This window comes from Anguilla anguilla, chromosome 9 (genome assembly GCF_013347855.1).
Source record: "Anguilla anguilla isolate fAngAng1 chromosome 9, fAngAng1.pri, whole genome shotgun sequence".
NCBI lineage: Eukaryota > Metazoa > Chordata > Actinopteri > Anguilliformes > Anguillidae > Anguilla > Anguilla anguilla.
Genome location: NC_049209.1, coordinates 51577850 through 51600443, shown reverse-complemented (window position 1 = coordinate 51600443; position 22594 = coordinate 51577850). Strand labels below are relative to the sequence as shown.

The window sequence follows — 22594 nt, the reverse complement described above, 5'->3', positions numbered from 1 at the left end:
GTAGTGTCAACTCATTAGGGTAAAAGAACTGGTAAAGAATTGTTTAAAATGAATGAACCATGATGCAATGATAACACTTGATTGTGTGTGCTTTTTTTGAGCCAATCATTAATGCTTTTAGGGGTGTGATCACAAATATGTGATTAGAATATTCTGACCTGAACAATCTAATGCTGATGTAAAAATATGTACTAGTCATAGAAAACATAGAAAAGGGTCTGAATACTTGAGTAAATGTGATATTTCAGTTTTTTTATTTTTAATAAATTTGCTAAAATTTCTAAAAGCCTGTTTTCACTTTGTTATATGGGGTATTGTGTGTTGATTGATGAGAATAAAAAAAAATTTAATCAATTAGAATAAGGCTGTAACATAACAAAATGTGGAAAAAGTGAAGGGGTCTGAATACTTTCTGAAGGCACTGTATGAGAAGAAAGAGAGGCAGAAATGTGCTGGATGACAAAATAAATTATTTTTTTAAAGATATTGCACTTCGTATTTCTTTTACGACTTCTCCATTTTGTGTTCCGTCATGGACATTTTAGCGATTTTCTCAGTTTTCTTTCGTATGTTCCCATAATATGTCATGATGGATTTTTCCTTTGGTCAATATAGCAAAACCTCTGTGCCGATATAACCCATCGCGCTGAACTGCTCCCAGCTTATGAGCTGGAGCTTGTCTTTACAAAATACAACTTGGGGAAGTTTGAGTAAAAGCATGATCACTGGATACATATTTCGCCCATTGAAGCTTTTTGATTTCTTTAATTTTCCCATGCTTATGCACATAAACATATAGGTAAACTGGGGATTCAGCACAGAGGGAAGAAAAAGTATTAACAAACAAAACCAACAAAACATTTCAGACTTACATTTTGTAGCTCTTTTATTGCATTAGGTATTCATTGCATACAGTAGTTGATAATGATTATGAGGATTTTTTTTTATTATAAAAACATTTTTTTAGTTTACAATTGACTTCTATGTCCCTCTGGTAGTGATGGTGGTAGGGTTTATGCAGCCCATACAACACAGTTCAGAGTAAGGATGAGTACCTATGTTTTGATTTGTAAACACGTCACATATGTTTGAAACTTGACATATTTTCAATCTACAGAAAAGTTGGACACAGTAAAATGTCCAGTTTGTTAATTCAACTTTAACTATCTATCACTGTATTCCCATTCATTTGATTAAATTTGTCAATTGCTCTTACAGTTCACAGTTAATTGAACATGGTTAAACTTGCCAGTGAACATGATTAAATGAACATGGTTAAACTTTCCAGCCAATCATTTGTGATTAAAAAATGTATTCATTTATTAAATACAGTTAAGTGTATCTTCTTTCTTCTGTACTGCTTTTTAATGGATTCTGTGAATTCTTCTGTCTTCAGTGAGTAAATGACTGGATTAAGCATAGGCGGCAAGACCATCGACAGAGATGCGTTGATAATCCTGATGTTATGGTGAACAATGAAGCCGATTGCTCCATAGATGATACATATAGGAAAATAATACACAGCCACCAAGATCAAATGAGAGGTGCAGGTTTTCATGGCTTTAAGTCGCTCTGAGGCTGTTGCAATTTTCAACAACGCTCTGGCTATGCAAATGTATGTTCCTGTTATGAACACCAATGGAAGCCAGAAAATCAGAGCAGGCTGAGTTGCACCCATCACAATATTTGGAGTGTAGTCATTGCATGCTAAACGGAACGTGGGTCCGTGGTCACAGAAAAAGCTTTTTATTACAATGGATTTGCAGAATGACAGTCTGTTGATTAAAACTACAAGTAAGAGATCGGCCAGTCCTGCAATAATCCATAATATGGTTGTGATCACTAGCATTGATTTGGTTGTAATAATCTCATTGTATCTCAGTGGAAAGCATATAGCGACACATCTATCATAAGACATAACAGTGAGAGTGAAAGACTGCATATAGAGAAACCAAAAAACAAAAAACATGTTAGTCAAGCAGGCCTCGTAGGAGATTAACTGTGATTTAAACAGGAAGGTGTCAATCAATGGAGGAACAAGTGCAGTGCTTACACACAAATCAGACACAGCCAAATTAAACACTGCAATGTATTTCGGACTGTGAAGACAGTGGTCAGCGTAAATCACAAACATGATAAAACTGTTTCCCAGTACAGACAGAGTATAAACGAAGCACAAGAACATGTAGAAGTATTTTGAGTGGGTAATACCGGATAAACCACTGATGAAAAAGAACTCAGGACGCACAATAGTGGTGTTTAAAAAGGTTGAGTTTAAGGAGCTCATTGCAGGTTTGTTGGCTCTTCGCTGTCTCTCACTTTTCACAGAACAGCCCCTTAGGACCTGAAAATAAAGAACAATAGGCTAACCTGCAGAAATGAAATTCTCAAACACTATAAAGTTAACAAATGTGTGTTTTGTCAAATGCATAGTTACATATACTGTTCTGTTCAAGCTCAGATTTATTATCTAGTGTGTCTCATGCAAAACAGTCGAAAGACAGAATCTCAAGAGTTAATTTAACCCATTAATCAGTGACAGAAGAACATTCTGTGAATTCTTCTTCTGTAATACTTTCAACAAACACTTCTGTGACATCATAAAACACATACAAATATTACATTCTCATTCAGTCTTTTTTCTTTGAAAGCAAGTTTTACAATTAAAGTTTTCACCCATGACCATCAGCATAGACTAAAATGTTTTGTATTTAAATAAAAGACAAATTGTTTTTCAGATATGCCTTGCAGTAGTAGCTTCTATCAGAACGATGCAACAAAAATGATCAACAATGTATTGGATATATGTCGAAATATTTTATATTTTACGTTTGTTGCTCAGGAATTTTAAATAGGAAAGGTTTGGAACAATATAATATCAAATATTACATTCTCATTTTTTGATCTTTGAAAGCAAGAGCTAGTTTCACAGTTAAATTTTTGTCTCCCATACATACAACTTCAATGGCAATATTTATGGATTGTAATGTTTCGTATTCTTATGAAAGAAAGTTACACCTGAAAAATATATCTTTTTGATAATTAAAAGATGTGTTAAACAATTATTATCAGTTTATAGTGCAAAGCATATTTTTAACAAGGAAAATTTTTAACATGGAACATTATCATGTCAAAATATTAAATGAAATGTTTTTGCTCAAAATTGAAATTCTTCAATATGCTTTTTTTACTTAAAAAAATGCATACAATAATTGTTTTACAATCCATATTCAAAGCGATTTTATTGCTATGCACATCAAGCTAGATGGTGAATGGCATCACATTAGTTTATATGAATAAAGAAATACATTAAGGTACTGCTAATACTTACCAAAAATTGTAGACTAACTGTCCAGACCACAAACGTTACCAGTAAATGGAAAAATCATGTACAAGAATATTTTTCTGAAGTCAGGAAACTAATGCATAACAGTATGTTACATTAGTGGATGTACATCTCTTGACTTGATTGTGGAATGTGTATGAACAGCAAGGTTCTTATGCTGTAGTTTTTATACTCTGTAGTGTCAACTCATTAGGGTAAAAGAACTGGTAAAGGATTGTTTAAAATTAATGAACCATGATGCAATGATAACACTTGATTGTGTTTACTTTTTTTGAGCCAATCATTAATGCTTTTAGGGGTGTGATCACAAATATGTGATTAGAATATTCTGACCTGAACATTCTAATGCTGAGCGTTCCCATAATACTGTATGTCTCGATGCATTTTCCCTTCGTCAATATAACAAACTCGCTATAATTTACACATACAAACACTGAAATTGATTCAATTGTGTCCTTTATTTCAAGAAAATAGTTTTGCAATATATGGTTTTGAAATACAGCACTGGCTCATATATTACCTGCCCCCAAGGAGATTTTCCTCCATGCAACTTTTCAGCATTGATAGATGTTTTATCTCCCTATTGCTCTAGACTGCCACCAGCTCATGTGCCTGAGCTTGTCTTTACAAAACACAGCTTTGTGAAGTTTGAGTAAAAGCATGATAGCTGAAGATGTATTTTCCCCAATTGAAGCTTTTCGATTTTGTCTTTAATTTACCCAAGCTTATGCAAATCAAACATGCAGGTAAACTTGGACTTCAACACAGAGCGCAAAAAATTATTAACAAACAAAATCAACAAAATATTTTAGCCTCACATTTTGTAGTTTTTTTATTTTTATTATCGCATTAGGGATTCATTGCATACAGTAATTCATAATGATGATGAGGAACATTCTATTAATCATAAAAGCATTTTTTTCAGTTTGTAATCAAATTCAGTGTCCCTCAGGTAGGGGTGGTGGTGGGGTTCATGTAGTAAGAGTAAGGACGAGTTCCTATGTTTTCATTCATAAATACATCTCGCCTACGTTTGAAACTTGACATGTTTCCAGTCTGCAGCAACGACAGACACACAGTAAAATGGCTAGTGTGTAAATTCAACTCTATCACAGTATTCTCCTTCATTGGACTTAATTTTACAATTGCTCTTACAGTTCACAGTTAATTGGAAACTTTGGAAGTAAAATGAATATGTTTAAGTTTACTAGTCAGCTATTTGTGAATAAAACATTTATTCATTTATTCCATACAGTGATGTGTATCTTCTTTCTTCTGTACTGCTTTTTAATGGATTCTGTGAATTCTTCTGTCTTCAGTGAATAAATGATTGGATTTAACATCGGTGGCAAGAGCATCGCCAAAGATGTGTTGATAATCCTGACGTTTTGATGAACGAAGGAACCGATTGCTCCATAGATGATACATATAGGAAAATAATACACACCCACCAAGATCAAATGAGAGGTGCAGGTTTTCATGGCTTTAAGTCGCTCTGAAGCTGTTGCAATTTTCAATAACGCTCGGGCTATGCAAATGTATGTCCCTGTTATGAAAAGTAATGGAAGCCAGAAAATCAGAATAGGATGAGACCCACTCATCACATAACTTGGAGTGTTGTCATTGCATGCCAATCGAAACGTGGGTCCGTGATCACAGAAAAAGCTGTTAATCACAGTGGATTTGCAGAATGACAGTGTGTTAACAAATAGTACTAGTGTGAGAACGGCCAGTCCTGCAATAATCCAAAATATGGTTGTGATCACCAACATTGATTTATTTGTCACAATCTCATTGTATCTCAGTGGAAAGCATATAGCAACACATCTATCATAGGACATAACAGTAAGAGTGAAAGACTGCATGAAGAGAAACCAAAAAACAAAAAACATATTAGTCAAGCAGGCCTCAAAGGAGATTAACTGTGATTTAAACAGGAAGGTGTCAATCAATGGAGGAACGAGGGCTGTGCTTACACACAAGTCAGACACAGCCAAATTAAACACTGCAATGTATTTCGGACTGTGAAGACAGTGGTCAGCGTAAATCACAAACATGATAAAACTGTTTCCCAGTACAGACAGAGTATAAACGAAGCACAAGAACATGTAGAAGTATTTTGTGTGGGTAATACCGGATAAACCACTTATGAAAAAGAACTCAGGACGCACAATAGTGGTGTTTAAAAAGGTTGAGTTTAAGGAGCTCATTGCAGGTTTGTTTACTCTTCACTGTCTCTCACTTTTCACAGAACAGCCCTTTAGGACCTGAAAATAAAAACAAAATAGGCTAACCTGCAGAAATGAAATTCTCAAACACTACAAAGATAACATATGTGTGGTTTGTGAAATTCATGGCTACATATACTGTTCAAGCTCAGATTTATTATCTTGTGTGTCTCAAACAAAACAGTCGAAAGACAGAATTCCAAGGCTTCATTCTACCTATTAATCAGTGACTGCAGAACATTCTGTGAATTCTTCTTCTGTCATACTTTCAATGAACACTTCTGTGACATCATAAAACAGATATAAATATTACATTCTCATTCCATCCTTTTGTCTGTGAAAGCAAGAGCTAGTTTTACAGTTAAATTTTTCTCTTCCACACATAGAACTTTCATGGCAATATCTATGGACTGTAATGTTTCGTATTCTTATGAAAGACTGATTGCTTTTCAGTTACACCAAGAAAATACATTCTTTTGATAGAAAAAATTCTAAATAATGATCCACAATTCATAGTGCAAAGTATATGTTTTGACATATTTGATATATCACATTTGTCTCTGGAATTTTAACAAGAAAATTTTGGAACATTATCATGTAAAAATATTCAATGAAATATTTTGTTGTTCAACGTTTAAATTCTTCAATATGATTTTGTTACTTTTTTAAAAAGCATACTATAATTGTTTTGCAATTCATTTTCAAAGTGATTTTATTGCTATGCACATCTAACAAAATGGTGAATGGCATCATATTAGAATATATGAATAAAGAAATACAATTAAGTACAGCTAATACTTACCAATAATTGTAGACTAACTGCCCAGACTACAAATGTTATTGTAATTGGAAAAATCACATGCAAGAATATTCTTCTATAGTCAGAAAACTAATGCATAACAGTATGTTGCATTAGTAGATGTACATCTCTTGACTTGATTGTGGAATGTGTTCAAACAGCAAGGTTCTTATGCTGTAGTTTTTATACTCTGCAGTGTCAACTCATTAGGGGAATAGAACTGACAAAGGATGGTTTAAAATTAATGAACTATGATGCAACGATAACACTTGATTGTGTGTGCTTTTTTATGAGCCTTATTTTAACCCTTTAAGGGGTGAGATCACAAATATGTGATTAGAACATTCTGACCTGAACATTCTAATGCTGAGGTAACAACCAGTACTGGAAATTGAAAACAAATAAGTTTGAGAAGACTGACTTAGTTTTGGGAAAAAAAACATTACAAAAAATGAATATTCTAAAGGTTAAACCTCTTCTACACACCATCTTATACATTTGGAATGTTTTCCGCCCACGAATCTTATCAATATTATTTGGATTTGGATCTTCTCTTCCCACCCCTCTGATGCAATTCGGTCAGGAGTCAGCATCAAGTTTCTGAATTACACACCCACACACACACACACACACACACACACCTGCAGAGAGACAGTGAGTGAGAGTCCCCCTTAACACTAAATAGCCCAGAGTGACACCATCAGGCATTGGACTTGAAAATTATAATTACTCCAACACCGTAAATGCTATATTCTCCTCCTTCCATGACTTTCCAAAATATTTGCACTTAGATAACTGCGTTTTTAAAATTTAATTTAAAAAAATCAACTCTGTAATTAATATGGGAAGTTTGTTATATTTTCTTCACAAAACCCATCGCCAGACAATAGACAACAACTTTTACCCCTGGAGCGAACATGTTGCTGTCTACTCTGGCATGCTGTTCAGTAATTGAATGATGGTGCTTTGATATGAATTACACAACAAAGTGCTATCAAAACTAATTTTGCAGTGGTACTTCTGGCATGGTAAGACGTTCCTACGAACACAGTTGGCGGTGTTGGCGGGTGGGAAGCCGGTGAGGGTATGAGTCCCGATTGTTGCATTAGCGACTCCTACTGGTTGGTGGGGGCACCTGTTCAGCAGGGAGATAGCGTGAACCTCCACGCACGTTACGCTCTCCCAGTGAAACTCCTCACTGTCAGGTGAAAAGAAGCGGCTGGCGACTCCACATGTATCGGAGGGGGGCATGTGGTAGTCTACACCCTCCCCAGACCAACAGAGGATAGCGCATCGACCAGGACTGTGATTCACACAAGGATTTGGTATAACGACTAAATTGGGGAGAAAATGGGAGAAAAATGGCAACAAAAAAAAAAAAGAAAAACTAATTTTGTACACATAATCTCACGAAATTCATTAACTGCAAGTGTGATGAAGTTGATAAAGCCTTTAGGGTGGGGATGAATAATTGTGGATGCTGTAGTTACAGAAATGATAGGCCAAGAATTCCACAGAGATAGTGCCACCGACATATTTTTATGTTTTCACTGGAACTAACACTTAGAACAAACTGAACAGAATAGCTACACAACAACTGCATCAAACATAACCGATCTGTTTGCGTACGATCCCAGCAAACCACCAAAGCTGCTCGTCCTCTGTGGAATTAATATGAAGAGAGCAACAGTGCATAGGCTCTAAGGAGAAGGCTGGTCGAATGTGGTGGATGACTTGGGGCTCTTGCCCCAACCTTCAAGAGTGCTTTGAGAGTCGTCTGGTCTCCCCCACCTCTGCGGTCCAGCTCCTCTTTCGTCATTGCCCCCACACTGCCCACATCTGTCGCCACCTGCTGCTCCCCATCACCGCCACCCAGCCCCACCCATCATCTGAGCCACATCATAAACCTTATAAAACTGACTGACATGTTGGTCACCAGTCGGCACCCTGAGCCGACCAGAGGAGGATGGGTTTCCCCCTTGAGCCTGGTTCCTTCCAAGGTTTCTTCCCATCTGCCACAGGGAGTTTTTCCTTGCCACTGTTGCCTTAGGCTTGCTCCTGTGGGGGTTTAGGCCAGGGTTGTCTGTGAAGCATATTGTGACAACTGCTGTAAAATATGCTATACAAATAAAATTTGATTGATTGATTGATTGATTGATTGATTGATGACTTTTTTTTTTTTTTAAATGCACTTTTTATTTATTTTACTATTTTTCCATTTCCCTGAACATTTAAGCGTTTTTCTCAGTGTTACCATAATGTCTTGATGCATTTTCCCTTGGTCAATATAACAAAGCCACTATAATCTAGAAATATAAACACTGAAATTGATTCAATTGTGTCCTTTATGTCAAGAAAATAGTTTTGCAATATATGGTTTTGTAACCCAGCACTGACTCATATCTTACCTGCCCCCCAAGGAGATATTCAGAGAAGAAACTTTTCAGTATAGATAGATGTTGTGTCTTCCGATCACTCTAGACTGCCCCCAGCTCATGTCCTGGAAGCTTGTCTTTACAAAATACAACTTGGCAAAGTTTGAATAAAAGCATGATAGCTGAAGATGTATTTCCCCCATTGAAACTTTTTGATTTTTTCTTTAAATTACCCAAGTTTATGCAAATCAAACATACAGGTAAACTGCGGCTTCAGCAAAGATGGAAGAAAAAATATTACCAAACAAAATCAACAAAACATTTCAGCCTTACATTTTGTAGTTGTTTTATTGCATTAGGTATTCATTGCATACAGTAGTTGATAATGATTATGAGGAACTTTTATTATTATAAAAACATTTTTTTCAGTTTGTAATTGACTGCAGTGTCCCTCTGGTAGTGATGGTGGTAGGGTTTATGCAGCCCATACAACACAGTTCAGAGTAAGGATGAGTACCTATGTTTTGATTTGTAAACACGTCGCATACGTTTGAAACTTGACATATGTTCAATCTGCAGAAAAGTTGGACACAGTAAAATGTCCAGTTTGTTAATTCAACTCTAACTATCTATCACTGTATTCCCATTCATTTGATTAAATTTGTCAATTGCCCTTACAGTTCACAGTTAAACGGTCTGGAAAAATGAACATGGTTAAACATGCCAGTCAGTCATTTGTGATTAAAAAATGTATTCATTTATTAAATACAGTTAAGTGTATCTTTTTTCTTCTGTACTGCTTTTTAATGGATTCTGTGAATTCTTCGGTCTTCAGTGAGTAAATGATTGGATTAAGCATAGGCGGCAAGACCATCGCCAGAGATGCGTTGATAATCCTGACGTTATGGTGAACAATGAAGCCGATTGCTCCATAGATGATACATATAGGAAAATAATACACACCCACCAAGATCAAATGAGAGGTGCAGGTTTTCATGGCTTTAAGACGCTCTGAAGCTGATGCAATTTTCAACAACGCTCGGGCTATGCAAATGTATGTTCCTGTTATGAACAGCAATGGAAGCCAGAAAAACAGAGCAGGCTGAGTTGCACCCATCACAAAACTTGGAGTGTAGTCATTGCATGCTAAACGAGATGTGGGTCCATGATCACAGAAAAAGCTATTTATCACAGTGGATTTGCAGAATGACAGTCTGTTAATAAAAATTACAGGTATGAGAATGCCCAATCCTGCAATAATCCAAAGTATGGTTGTGATCACCAGCATTGATTTGTTTGTAATAATCTCATTGTATCTCAGTGGAAAGCATATAGCAACACATCTATCATAGGACAGAACAGTGAGACTGAAAGACTGCATGAAGAGAAACAAAAAAATAAAAAACATATTAGTCAGGCAGGCCTCGTAAGAGATTAACTGTGATTTAAACAGGAAGGTGTCAATCAATGGAGGAACGAGGGCTGTGCTTACACACAAGTCAGTCACAGCCAAATTAAACACTGCAATGTATTTTGGACTGTGAAGACAGTGGTCAGTGTAAATCATAAACATGACAAAAGTGTTTCCCAGTATAGACACAATGTAAATAAAGCACAAGAACACGTAGTAGTATTTTGTGTTGGGGATACCAGAAAATCCACTTATGATAAAGAATGCAGGATGCACAATAGTGGCATTTAAAAAGGAGGTTGTATTTATGGGGCTCATCGCAGGTTTATTTGCTCTTCGCTGTCTCTCACTTTTGACAGAACAGCCCCTTAGGACCTGAAAAAAAATGAAAAAAATAGGCCAACCTACTGAAATGAATTTATCAAACACTACACAGTTAACAAGGTCTGGTTTGTCAAATACTTAATCAACATAATCAAGCTCAGATTTTATTATCTTGTGTGTCTCAAGAGACAGAATTCCAAGGCTTCATTCAACCTAATCAATCCATGACTGCAGAACATTCCGTGAATTCTCCTTTGTCACACTGAACATACTAAACACTTTTGTGACATCATAGAACACATACAAATATTACGTTCTCATTCTATCTTTTTGTCTTTGAAAGCAAGAGCTAGTTTTACAGTTAAATGTTTCCCTCCCATACGTACAACTCCCATGGCAATCTCTATAGACTATAATATTTTCTATTTAAATGAAAGACAAATAGTTTTTCAGTTACACCTGGCAGTAGCAGGTTCTATCAGAACGATGCAACAAAAATGATCAACAATGTATAGTGGAAAGCATATATATTGAAATATTTAATATTTCATGATTGTTTCATGAATTTTAACTAGGAAAGGTTTGGAAAAATATCACGTCCAAACATTCAATTAAATTTGTTTCTGCTCTTCATTAAAATTCTTCAATATGCTTTTGTAAAAAAATTTAATACATAGTACAGTAGTTTTGAAGTCCATTTTAAAAATTATTTTATTGCTATGCACATCAAGCTAGCTGGTGAAAGGCATCACATTAGATTATATGAATAAAAAATACATTAAAGTACTGCTAATCTTACCAATAATTGTAGACGAACTGTCCAGACCACAAAAATTGTCATAAATGGAAAAATCATGTACAAGAATATTTTTCTATGGTCAGGAAACTAGTAGATACACATCTCCCGTCCTGATTATGGAATGTGTTAGAAAAGTGATATGCTGTAGTTTTTATACTCTGTAGCATCAAATCATTAGGGTAAATCAACTGACAAAGGACTGTTTAAAATGAATGAACCATGATGCAATGATAACACTTGACTGTGTGTGCTTTTTTGTGAGCTTTTCATTAACCCTTTAAAGAATGAGATCACAAATACACGATGAGAATATTCTGAACTGAACTTTCTAATGCTGACCTAAGAATTAGTACAGAGGTGCGTTCAAGTTCAGCGAACCGAGGCGAATGTTCGTGGCCGAACATGTTTTCTTTGAACAGTTAAATTTGAACAGCTTTTTACGAACATTCCAAATTATTTGCATTAAACATAAACAGACATGGCGACGAGAGCGTTTGTACTCACAGCCGCTTCTGTGATCATAGAGAATAAAAATCTGGATAGCTAGCGAATAATAATAGCATTGGCCAGCGTTAGCAATAACATTATTGAAACAAGTGATCACACTTAACGGCATCTTCAATTGAAATACCCATCTGGGAACATTTCCCTCAGTTCAGTGTCAATTTTTGTTTGCCGCAAACTACCTTTTCAGACCATTCGCTTATGTTTGCAAACATTCGCGGCAAACACAAAGCTAACGGAAAAAAGTTTGAAATAGTTTGCAAACGTTCGCCTTGTTCACTGAACGTGAACGCACCTCTGGTAATTGAAAGCAACTGAGTTTCAGAACACCAACAAAGAGATAGCGAGTGAGAGTTTCCTTAACACTAGATAGCCCAGAGTGACACCATCAGGCTTTGGAGACTTAAAAATTATAATTTTTCCAACACCGTAAATGCTATAGCCTCCTCTTTCTTTCCACAACTTTACAAAATATTTGGGCTTAAATAACTGTGTTTTTAAAATAAATTTTGAAAAAATGGACTCAGTGAATTAATAAAAGCAGTTTGTGTTAATTTCTTCACAAAACCCCCCACCAGACAATAGACAACAACCTTTACCCCAGGAGCGAACATGCTGCTGTCTACTCTGGCATGCTGTTCAGTAATTGAATGACTTATGCTTTGATATGACTTTCCCAAAATAAATGCTATCAAAATAATTTTGCACATATAATCACACAAACTTCATTCACTGCAAGTGTGATGAAGTTGATAAAGCCTTTAGGGTGGGGATGAATAATTGTGGATTCTGTAGTTACAGAAATGATAGACCTAGATTTCACAGAGATAATTCCACCGACATATTTTAGCATTTTCACTAGAACTAACACTTAGAACAAACTGAACAGAATAGCTACACAACAACTGCATCAAACATAACCGATCTGTTTGCTTATGGTCCCAGCAAACCACCAAAGCTGAGCATTCTCTGTGGAATTGATAAGCAACTTTTCAGTATAGATAGATGTTTTGTCTCCCCATTGCTCTAGGCTGCCCCCAGCTTATGTGCCTGAGCTTGTTTTTACAAAACTCAACCCATTAAAGCTCGATTTTTTTCTTTAGTTTACCTATGCTTATATAAATCAAACATACAAGTAAACTCAAAGAGCGCAAAAAAGTAATAACAAACATAATCAACAAAATATTTTAGCCTGACATTTTGTAGCTTTTTTTATTTTTTATTATTGCATTAGAGATTCATTGCTTACAGCAGTTAATAATGATGAGGAACGATCTTGTTTTATTGTAAAAGCATTTTTTCAGCATGTAATTGACTTCAATGTACCTCGGGTCGGGGTGGCAGTGGGGTTCATGCAGGCCATAATATGCAGTTCAGAGTAAGGATGACGAGTTATGTTTTGATTTATAAACACATTTTCCTTTGTTTGAAACTTGACATGTTTGCAGTCCGCAGCAAAGACGGACACACAGTAAAATGTCCAGTGTGTAAATTCAACTCTATCTATCACTGTATTCCCATTCATTTTATTAAATTTGCCAATTGCTCTTACAGTTCACAGTTAATTGGACGGTCTGGAAAAATGAACATGGTTAAACATGCCAGTCAGTCATTTGTGATTTTAAAAAATGTATTCATTTATTAAATACAGTTAAGTGTATCTTTTTTCTTCTGTACTGCTTTTTAATGGATTCTGTGAATTCTTCTGTCTTCAGTGAGTAAATGATTGGATTAAGCATAGGCGGCAAGACCATCGCCAGAGATGCGTTGATAATCCTGACGTTATGGTGAACAATGAAGCCGATTGCTCCATAGATGATACACATAGGAAAATAATACACACCCACCAAGATCAAATGAGAGGTGCAGGTTTTCATGGCTTTAAGACGCTCTGAAGCTGATGCAATTTTCAACAACGCTCGGGCTATGCAAATGTATGTTCCTGTTATGAACAGCAATGGAAGCCAGAAAAACATAGCAGGCTGAGTTGCACCCATCACAAAACTTGGAGTGTAGTCATTGCACGCTAAACGAGATGTGGGTCCGTGATCACAGAAAAAGCTGTTTATCACAGTGGATTTGCAGAAGGACAGTCTGTTAATAAAAAGTACAGGTATGAGAACGGCCAGTCCTGCAATAATCCAAAATATGGTTGTGATCACCAGCACTGATTTGTTTGTAATTATCTCATTGTATCTCAGTGGAAAGCATATAGCGACACATCTGTCATAAGACATAACGGTGAGACTGAAAGACTGCATGAAGAGAAACAAAAAAACAAAAAACATATTAGTCAGGCAGGCCTCGTAAGAGATTAACTGTGATTTAAACAGGAAGGTGTCAATCAATGGAGGAACAAGTGCTGTGCTTACACACACGTCAGTCACAGCCAAATTAAACACTGCAATGTATTTTGGACTGTGAAGACAGTGGTCAGTGTAAATCATAAACATGACAAAAGTGTTTCCCAGTATAGACACAATGTAAATAAAGCCCAAGAACACGTAGTAGTATTTTGTGTGGGGGATACCAGAAAATCCACTTATGATAAAGAACGCAGGATGCACAATAGTGGCATTTAAAAAGGAGGTTGTATTTATGGGGCTCATCGCAGGTTTGTTTGCTCTTCGCTGTCTCTCACTTTTGACAGAACAGCCCCTTAGGACCTGAAAAAAAAAATTAAAAAGTAGGCCAACCTACTGAAATGCATTCATCAAACACTACAAAGTTAACAAGGTCTGGTTTGTCAAATACTTAATCAACATAATCAAGCTCAGATTTTATTATCTTGTGTGTCTCAAAAAAAAAAAAGAAATCAAGAGACAGAATTCCAAGGCTTCATTCAACCTAATCAATCCGTGACTCCAGAACATTCCGTGAATTCTCCTTTGTCATATTGAACATACTAAACACTTTTGTGACATCATAGAACACATACAAATATTACGTTCTCATTCTATCCTTTTTTCTTTGAAAGCAAGAGCTAGTTTTACAGTTAAATGTTTCTCTCCCATACGTACAACTCCCATGGCAATCTGTATTGTCTATAATATTTTCTATTTAAATGAAAGACAAATTGTTTTTCAGTTATGCCTGGCAGTAGCAGGTTCTATCAGAACGATGCAACAAAAATGATCAACAATGTATAGTGGAAAGCATATATATTGAAATATTTGATATTTCATGACTGTTTCATGAATTTTAACTAGGAAAGGTTTGGAAAAATATCATGTCCAAACATTCAATTAAATTTGTTTCTGCTCTTCATTAAAATTCTTCAATATACTTTTGTAAAAATTTTTAATACATAGTGCAGTAGTTTTGAAGTCCATTTTAAAAATTATTTTATTGCTATGCCCATGAAGCTAGCTGGTGAATGACATCACGTTAGATTATATCAATAAAGAAATAAATTGAAGTATTGCTAATCTTACCAAAAATTGTAGACGAACTGTCCAGACCACAAAAATTGTCATAAATGGAAAAATCATGTACAAGAATATTTTTCTATGGTCAGGAAACTAATGCATCACAGTATTTTGCATTAGTAGATGCACATCTCCCGTCCTGATTATGGAATGTGTTCGAAAAGCAATATGTTGTAGTTTTTATACTCTGTAGCATCAAATCATTAGGGTAAATCAACTGACAAAGGACTGTTTAAAATGAATGAACCATGATGCAATGATAACACTTGACTGTGTGTGCTTTTTTGTGAGCTTTTCATTAACCCTTTAAAGAATGAGATCACAAATACACGATGAGAATATTCTGAACTGAGCATTCTAATGCTGACGTAAGAATTAGTACAGAGGTGCGTTCAAGTTCAGCGAACAGAGGCGAATGTTCGTGGCGAACATGTTTTCTTTGAACAGTTCAATTTGAATGGCTTTTTACGAACATTCCAAATTATTTGCATTAAACATAAACAGACATGGGTTTGTACTCACAGCCGCTTCTGTGATCATAGACAATAAAAAGCTAGCTAGCTAGCGAATAATAATAACATTGGCCAGCGTTAGCAATAACATTATTGAAACAAGTGATCACACTTAACGGCATCTTCAATTGAAATACCCATCTGGGAACATTTCCCTCAGTTCAGTGTCAATTTTTGTTCGCCGCAAACTACCTTTACAGACCATTCGCTTATGTTTGCAAACATTCGCGGCAAACACAAAGCTAACGGAAAAAAGTTTGAAATAGTTTGCAAACGTTCGCCTTGTTCGCTGAACTTGAACGCACCTCTGGTAATTGAAAGCAACTGAGTTTCAGAACACCAACAAAGAGACAGCGAGTGAGAGTTTCCTTAACACTAGATAGCACAGAGTGACACCATCAGGCTTTGGAGACTTAAAAATTATAATTTTTCCAACACCGTAAATGCTATAGCCTCCTCTTTCTTTCCACAACTTTACGAAATATTTGGGCTTAAATAACTGTGTTTTTAAAATAAATGTTGAAAAAATCGACTCAGTGAATTAATAAAAGCAGTTTGTGTTAATTTCTTCACATAACCCCGCACCAGACAATAGACAACAACCTTTACCCCAGGAGCGAACATGCTGCTGTCTACTCTGGCATGCTGTTCAGTAATTGAATGACTTATGCTTTGATATGACTTTCCCAAAATAAATGCTATCAAAACTAATTTTGCACATATAATCATACAAACTTCATTCACTGCAAGTGTGGTGAAGTTGATAAAGCCTTTAGGGTGGGGATGAATAATTGTGGATTTTGTAGTTACAGAAATGATAGGCCTAGAATTTCACAGAGATAATTCCACCGACATATTTTAGCATTTTCACTAGAACTAACACTTAGAACAAACTGAACAGAATAGCTACACAACAACTGCATCAAACATAACCGATCTGCTTGCGTATGGTCCCAGCAAACCACCAAAGCTGAGCATTCTCTGTGGAATTGATATGAAGGGAACAACAGTGCATAGGCTATGTAACAGTGCACTCCAAGGAGAAGGCAGGTAGAATGTAGTGGATGACTGAAGAAATGACTTTTTTTTTAAATATTGCACTTTGTATTCCTTTTACTATTTTTCTATTTCCATGATAATTTGCAACCCAGCACTGACTTACTTGCCTCCCAAGGAGATATTCCGAAAAGCAACTTTTCAGTATAGATAGATGTTTTGTCTCCCCATTGCTCTAGGCTGCCCCCAGCTTATGTGCCTGAGCTTGTCATTACAAAACTCAACTTGGGGAAGTTTGTGTAAAAGCATGATAGCTGAAGATGTATTTCCCCCATTAAAGTTTTTCGATTTTTTTCTTTAGTTTACCCATGCTTATGTAAATCAAACATACAAGTAAACTCAAAGAGCGCAAAAAAGTAATAACAAACATAATCAACAAAATATTTTAGCCCGACATTTTGTAGCTTTTTTTATTTTTTATTATTGCATTAGAGATTCATTGCTTACAGCAGTTAATAATGATGAGGAACGATCTTGTTTTATTGTAAAAGCATTTTTTCAGCATGTAATTGACTTCAATGTACCTCGGGTCGGGGTGGCAGTGGGTTCATGCAGGCCATAATATGCAGTTCAGAGTAAGGATGAGGAGTTGTGTTTTGATTTATAAACACATTTTCCTTTGTTTGAAACTTGACATGTTTGCAGTCCGCAGCAAAGACGGACACACAGTAAAATGTCCAGTGTGTAAATTCAACTCTATCTATCACTGTGTTCCCATTCATTTTATTAAATTTTCTGATTGCCCTTACAGTTCACAGTTAATTGGACGGTCTGTAAAAATGAGCATGTTTAAAAATGAGCAACTTACCAGTCAATCATTTGTGGATAAAACATTTATTCATTTATTCATTACAGTGATGTGTATCTTCTTTCTTCTGTATTGCTTTTTAATGGATTCTGTGAATTCTTCTGTCTTCAGTGAGTAAATGATTGGATTTAACATCGGTGGCAAGACCATCGCCAAAGATGTGTTGATAATCCTGACGTTATGGTGAACGATGGAGCCGATTGCTCCGTAGATGATACATACAGGAAAATAATACACACCCACCAAGATCAAATGAGAGGTGCAGGTTTTCATGGCTTTGAGTCGTTCTGAGGCTGTTGAAATTTTCAATAACGCTCTGGCTATACAAATGTATGTCCCCGTTATGAACAGTAATGGAAGCCAGAAAATCAGAACAGGATGTGACCAACTCATCACAACACTTGGAGTGTTGTCATTGCATGCCAACCGGAACGTGGGTCCATGATCACAGAAAAAGCTGTTAATCACAATGGATTTGCAGAATGACAGTCTGCTGATAAAAACCACAGCTATGAAAATGGCCAATCCTGCAATAATCCAAAATATGGTTGTGATCACCAACATCGATTTATTTGTCACAATCTCATTGTATCGCAGTGGAAAGCATATAGCAACACATCTATCATAGGACATAACAGTAAGAGTGAAAGACTGCATAAAGAGAAACCAAAAAACAAAAAACATATTAGTCAAGCAGGCCTCGTAAGAGATTAACTGTGATTTAAACAGGAAGGTGTCAATCACTGGAGGAACAAGTGCAGTGCTTACACACAAGTCAGACACAGCCAAATTAAACACTGCAATGTATTTTGGACTGTGAAGACAGTGGTCAGCGTAAATCACAAACATGACAAAAGTGTTTCCTAGTACAGACACAGCATAAACAAGGCACAAGAACACATAGTAGTATTTTGTGTGTGGAATACCAGATAAACCAGTTATGAAAAATAACTCAGGACGCTCAATAGTCGCGTTCAAAAAGGAGGTGGAATTTAGGGGGCTCATTGTAGGTTTGTTTGCTCTTTGCTTTATCTAACCCTTTGAACAAAAAACAGTCCTTTAGGACCTGCAAATAAGAAAATTTAGGTTAAGCTACAGTATTGAATTGCTCGAACACAACAAATAAATCAAGAGACAAAATTCCAAGATTACATTCAATCCATTATTTAGTGACTGAAGAACATTCTGTGAATTCTTTTTTGCCATACTTTCAGTGATCACTTTTGTGACATCATAGAACATATACAAATATTATATTCTCATTCCATACTTTTTTCTCTGAAGGCAAGAGCTAGCTTTACAATTAATTTTTTCTTTCCCATATCATGTCAAAACATTTAATGAAATATGTTTTAGCTCTATATTCAAATTCTTCAATATTCTTTTGTTACTTTTTTAAAAACGCATATTATAACAATCCATTTTCAAAGTGATTTCCTTGCTATGCACTTTAAGCTAGATGGTGAATGGCATCACATTAGATTATATGAATAAAGAAATACATTAAGGTACTGCTAATACTTACCAATAATTGGAGACTAACTGTCCAGACCACAAATGTTGGCAGTAAATCGAAAAATGATTTTTCTATAGTAAGGAAACTAATGCATAACAGTATGTTGCATTAGTAGGGTGTACATCTCTCGACTTGATTATGGAATGTACTGGGAAAGTAAGGTTCATGTACTGCAGTTTTTATACTCTGTAGTGTCAATTCATTAGGGAACTAGAACTGGCAAAGGATTGTTTAAAATAAATGAACTATGATGCAATGATAAGGCTTGATTGTGTTTGCTTTATTGAGAGCCTTTCTTTAACCCTTTAGGGGGTGAGATGACAAATGTGTGATTAGAATATTCTGAACTAAACATTCTAATGCTGATGTAACAATCGTTACTGGTAATTGAAACCAATGGAGTTCTAGAACTCTGGCTTACAGTATAATTTTGAAATATTACAGAAAATAAATATTCTATGGGTTTGACATCCTCAACAAATAGAAAAGGCACACACAGGACAACAAAATCAACAAAGGTGAGTCACACACAAAGGTGATCTCCATCTACAAGAACCTATCCTAGCATGCAGTGGGCAGGAATATACCCTGGACAGGTCGTTAATCCATCAAAGGGCCCACACACCATTTACTCGCACACACATACCTATGGGCATATTAGACTCTCCAAATAGCCTAACCTGAATGCCTTCATTTGGACTGTGGGAGAAAACCCATGCGGACACAAGGAGAACATGATGACTCCACACAGAAGGCTGGGGTTCAAACTTGGGACAGTGCTTCGAGTAATTATCGCTGCTCTTCCTAACTTTTACATTTGTATTCTAATTTTAGACATTATTATTATTATTATTATTATTATTATTATTATTATCGTTATACCCTGCTATCTTGTGAATGGGGAAATGATAGCGATGGACCTGCACCTGCTTCCCTGCTTTATCCTGAATCAGCGACAGAGTTCGCAATGAGCAGTGCAGAGTAGGTGTTCCAAACCGCAGGTGCAAATGGAGAAAAGGAGAAATAAATATAAAATCTAGTATCTAAATATTTAATATCATTTTTTCAGGACACTTTGAAGACCCTATGACTGAGGCCTAGGATTTCATCATAAACTTTCATTTTACCATTTCGCAGGCACGTTTCCTGGAATGTGACTGGTTGCCTGCTGAGCCAATTGGAACAAAGAGGCACACAGACTTCTCCTGTGGACTTGGGTCTGGGGCTCAGTTTCATTTCACATAGGCCATATCATTTCACATATGCCAAGCAAAAATTTACTACAGAAGACAATCATCCCTGTGTTGGTCCCTGCTGTTTGTAGTTGGGTAATAACATATTGTATCTTAATCTCTGATTTGTAAGGTGAAAACTACAGGTCCTAGCCTGCACTGGTGTTGGGTGCCTTTATTGGCTGAGCCATTCAGGAACCCTGTGAACTTGTCTTGTAGTTCGGACACAGTCAAAGCATAAGCACATATATTTTTTAACCCTTCGAAGAGTAGTATTTATTTATTTATTTTTATTATTATTATTTGGAATGTATTTTCAAGATTTTAAGTCAGTGTTCTGGAACTCTGTTGCTTTCAATTACCAGTAGTGATTGTTACATCGGCATTGGAATGTTCAGATAAGAACATTCTAATCACGTACTTACACTTTAAAGAGTTACAGTAATGACAGGAGACTTTAATTAGTTATAGGAGTTTCCTGTGATGCAATAGCTTTTTACAAGGTTTAGAATTTGTTATTTTTAAGCTTTTAATGGAAGGGAGACGGCACATCCAATGTAGGGAACAGGGAGTCCGACTGACCCTTAGTAAAATCTGTGGTATCAGGTAGTGATGTGGAAGTGATATTTGCCGTTTCATCCGAAAATGGGCTGGGTTACTATATGATATCAGCGACTCACTGATTTGAGCAAATAATTGTGTTTTGATGTTAGGACTATTTGATTGGTTAAAAAAAAAGGCTGTGTTTCACAACACAGTGTAGCTCCGCCCCAAATGAGGTTCTGGAAGCCTCTTCCATCACTAGCATCAGGAGCCCTAGCACACACAAGCGCACCATTGGTAAACGCACAAACATCCAGAACGCAAGCAAACATGCTTTCATGCTGCAGTTTATAGTTTATCCAAACTTCAGGCTTTATTCATGTGGTTTGGAGATTGGATGGTGTAAGAAGGGCATCTGAAGGGATTTAATAGGCTTGTCAATCATCTCTACAAACAAAGACAATTACATCACCCCACTGCCTCTGGGTACCAGTCTGACCGAGCATCATTTGTCTCAGGTGCGTGATCCTTAATTGAGCTGCTAATGAAGAGATGTTGACTCTTTTCTTTTCTAAAGACTCTTGAGGACTTTGACGAAGCGAAGCAGCCTCACGTACACATGCCCGTGAGAACGCTGTCATCCTCCAGCTCATTAGTCTAAACACGCGTTCAGTGGATGAGACAACAGTGCTACATTTTTTATTTATTTAGATATATTTGCTTTAACAGACATCCTAATCTAGAGCAACTCACACAAGTTATATTTTTGCACATTATTATATTATAAATTATTAATTAATAATTATTATTATTATTCATATTGCTGAATATTTAGTGAAGCAGTTCATGTTGATTATTCTGTTCAATGGCAAAAATGGCAGTGCCTCATCTGGGATTTGAACCAGCAGATCTATTGTCACCGCCCCATTGCACCTTTAATTCAACTAATAATTACTAACGGCTCTCTGTTATTAATAACAGTCCCCTCATGGAATACTCCCATTAACAGGGATACTGAGAGTAGAATCCTACATTGTAGCACATTGCCACAGAACCAAAAGCATCATGATGTCTTTTCAACAGTGAATTGGCATAGCATCTGAGCGTGCCAGGGGTGGTGTTTGATTGCACTGGCGAATCCCAGGAGAGAAGGTCTGCAGGAAGAAGCCACGAGCCTCTCTGCCACGAGCCATAAAGAATGGTGTATGTCTGGTGGTGGAGTGGACACTTCAGATCTTGCCTCAGATCTTGATTATATAATTATATAATTAGTTCATTTATTTGCTGAATTAGGGATGCAGGTTTGCACATAATGGTGACCCGGCGTCTATGGTGACCCACATTGTGACCCAAATAAAAACATATATATATATTCCTATATTCTGTGCTTCAATGCAGTTAAATGCATATGGCTGAATGAGTAATTGGACTCAATTAAGGCAGCATTAATTGGCCGGAATTAAAACCTGCATACACACGGCCCTCCATGGCAACGGGCTTGAGACCACAGGTGTAAAGAGTGCTTTGCCAATTTGTCCTTAATAGAGCAGTTGGGCCCGTTCCACCATCCCTTCAGACATGGGACAGCAAGGAGGTGTTCTAGTTTTTATTAATTCCAAGCCGGGTGCGCAGTTCCTTGACCAAATCTGAATCAAACTGACGTCCGTCCCTGGTCTGTGGGAACGCATTGTGGTGCCCCGTGTTGACTAATTT

General features: G+C 36.4%; 4 protein-coding genes across 6 annotated transcripts; all 4 read right to left on the bottom strand.

Moving 5' to 3' along the window:
• Positions 1–883: 883 nt before the first annotated feature.
• LOC118236680 (olfactory receptor 52E4-like) lies at positions 884–15358 on the bottom strand. Of its 3 annotated transcripts, none has more exons than XM_035435244.1 (3): positions 15290–15358; positions 11283–11351; positions 884–2344 (listed from the first exon to the last, which is right to left on the bottom strand). In XM_035435244.1, exons 2-3 carry the CDS (start codon positions 11337–11339, stop codon positions 1316–1318), a joined length of 1086 nt encoding a protein of 361 aa, XP_035291135.1. In that variant the 5' UTR covers positions 11340–11351; positions 15290–15358; the 3' UTR covers positions 884–1315. The 3 variants fall into 3 exon arrangements, with proteins under 3 accessions (XP_035291135.1, XP_035291136.1, XP_035291134.1); XM_035435243.1 differs by lacking the exon at positions 884–2344 and adding an exon at positions 9454–10534; XM_035435245.1 differs by lacking the exons at positions 11283–11351; positions 15290–15358 and adding an exon at positions 3332–3464.
• LOC118236691 (olfactory receptor 51F2-like) lies at positions 3805–6413 on the bottom strand. Its single transcript, XM_035435256.1, has 2 exons — positions 6377–6413; positions 3805–5613 (listed from the first exon to the last, which is right to left on the bottom strand). Exon 2 carries the CDS (start codon positions 5554–5556, stop codon positions 4585–4587), a length of 972 nt encoding a protein of 323 aa, XP_035291147.1. The 5' UTR covers positions 5557–5613; positions 6377–6413; the 3' UTR covers positions 3805–4584.
• Positions 12998–14605, bottom strand: LOC118236688 (olfactory receptor 51F2-like). Its single transcript, XM_035435252.1, has one exon. It carries the CDS (start codon positions 14393–14395, stop codon positions 13421–13423), a length of 975 nt encoding a protein of 324 aa, XP_035291143.1. The 5' UTR covers positions 14396–14605; the 3' UTR covers positions 12998–13420.
• A 1818-nt stretch (positions 15359–17176) lies between the features above and the next one.
• LOC118236358 (olfactory receptor 1F1-like) lies at positions 17177–19242 on the bottom strand. The gene is made up of 2 exons (XM_035434651.1): positions 19116–19242; positions 17177–18656 (listed from the first exon to the last, which is right to left on the bottom strand). Exon 2 carries the CDS (start codon positions 18593–18595, stop codon positions 17621–17623), a length of 975 nt encoding a protein of 324 aa, XP_035290542.1. The 5' UTR covers positions 18596–18656; positions 19116–19242; the 3' UTR covers positions 17177–17620.
• Between the last annotated feature and the right edge of the window lie 3352 nt (positions 19243–22594).

Excerpts from the sequence above, each read along its gene's own strand:
- LOC118236680 (XM_035435243.1), bottom strand. The coding sequence starts at position 11,339 with ATGATTTTTCCATTTATGACAATTTTTGTGGTCTGGACAGTTCGTCTA. Across the intron at positions 10,535-11,282 it reads CAGTTCGTCTACAATTATTG|GTCCTAAGGGGCTGTTCTGT; the intron begins GTAAGATTAGCA and ends ATTTTTTTTCAG.
- LOC118236688 (XM_035435252.1), bottom strand. The coding sequence starts at position 14,395 with ATGAGCCCCATAAATACAACCTCCTTTTTAAATGCCACTATTGTGCAT.
- LOC118236358 (XM_035434651.1), bottom strand. The coding sequence starts at position 18,595 with ATGAGCCCCCTAAATTCCACCTCCTTTTTGAACGCGACTATTGAGCGT.
- LOC118236691 (XM_035435256.1), bottom strand. The coding sequence starts at position 5,556 with ATGAGCTCCTTAAACTCAACCTTTTTAAACACCACTATTGTGCGTCCT.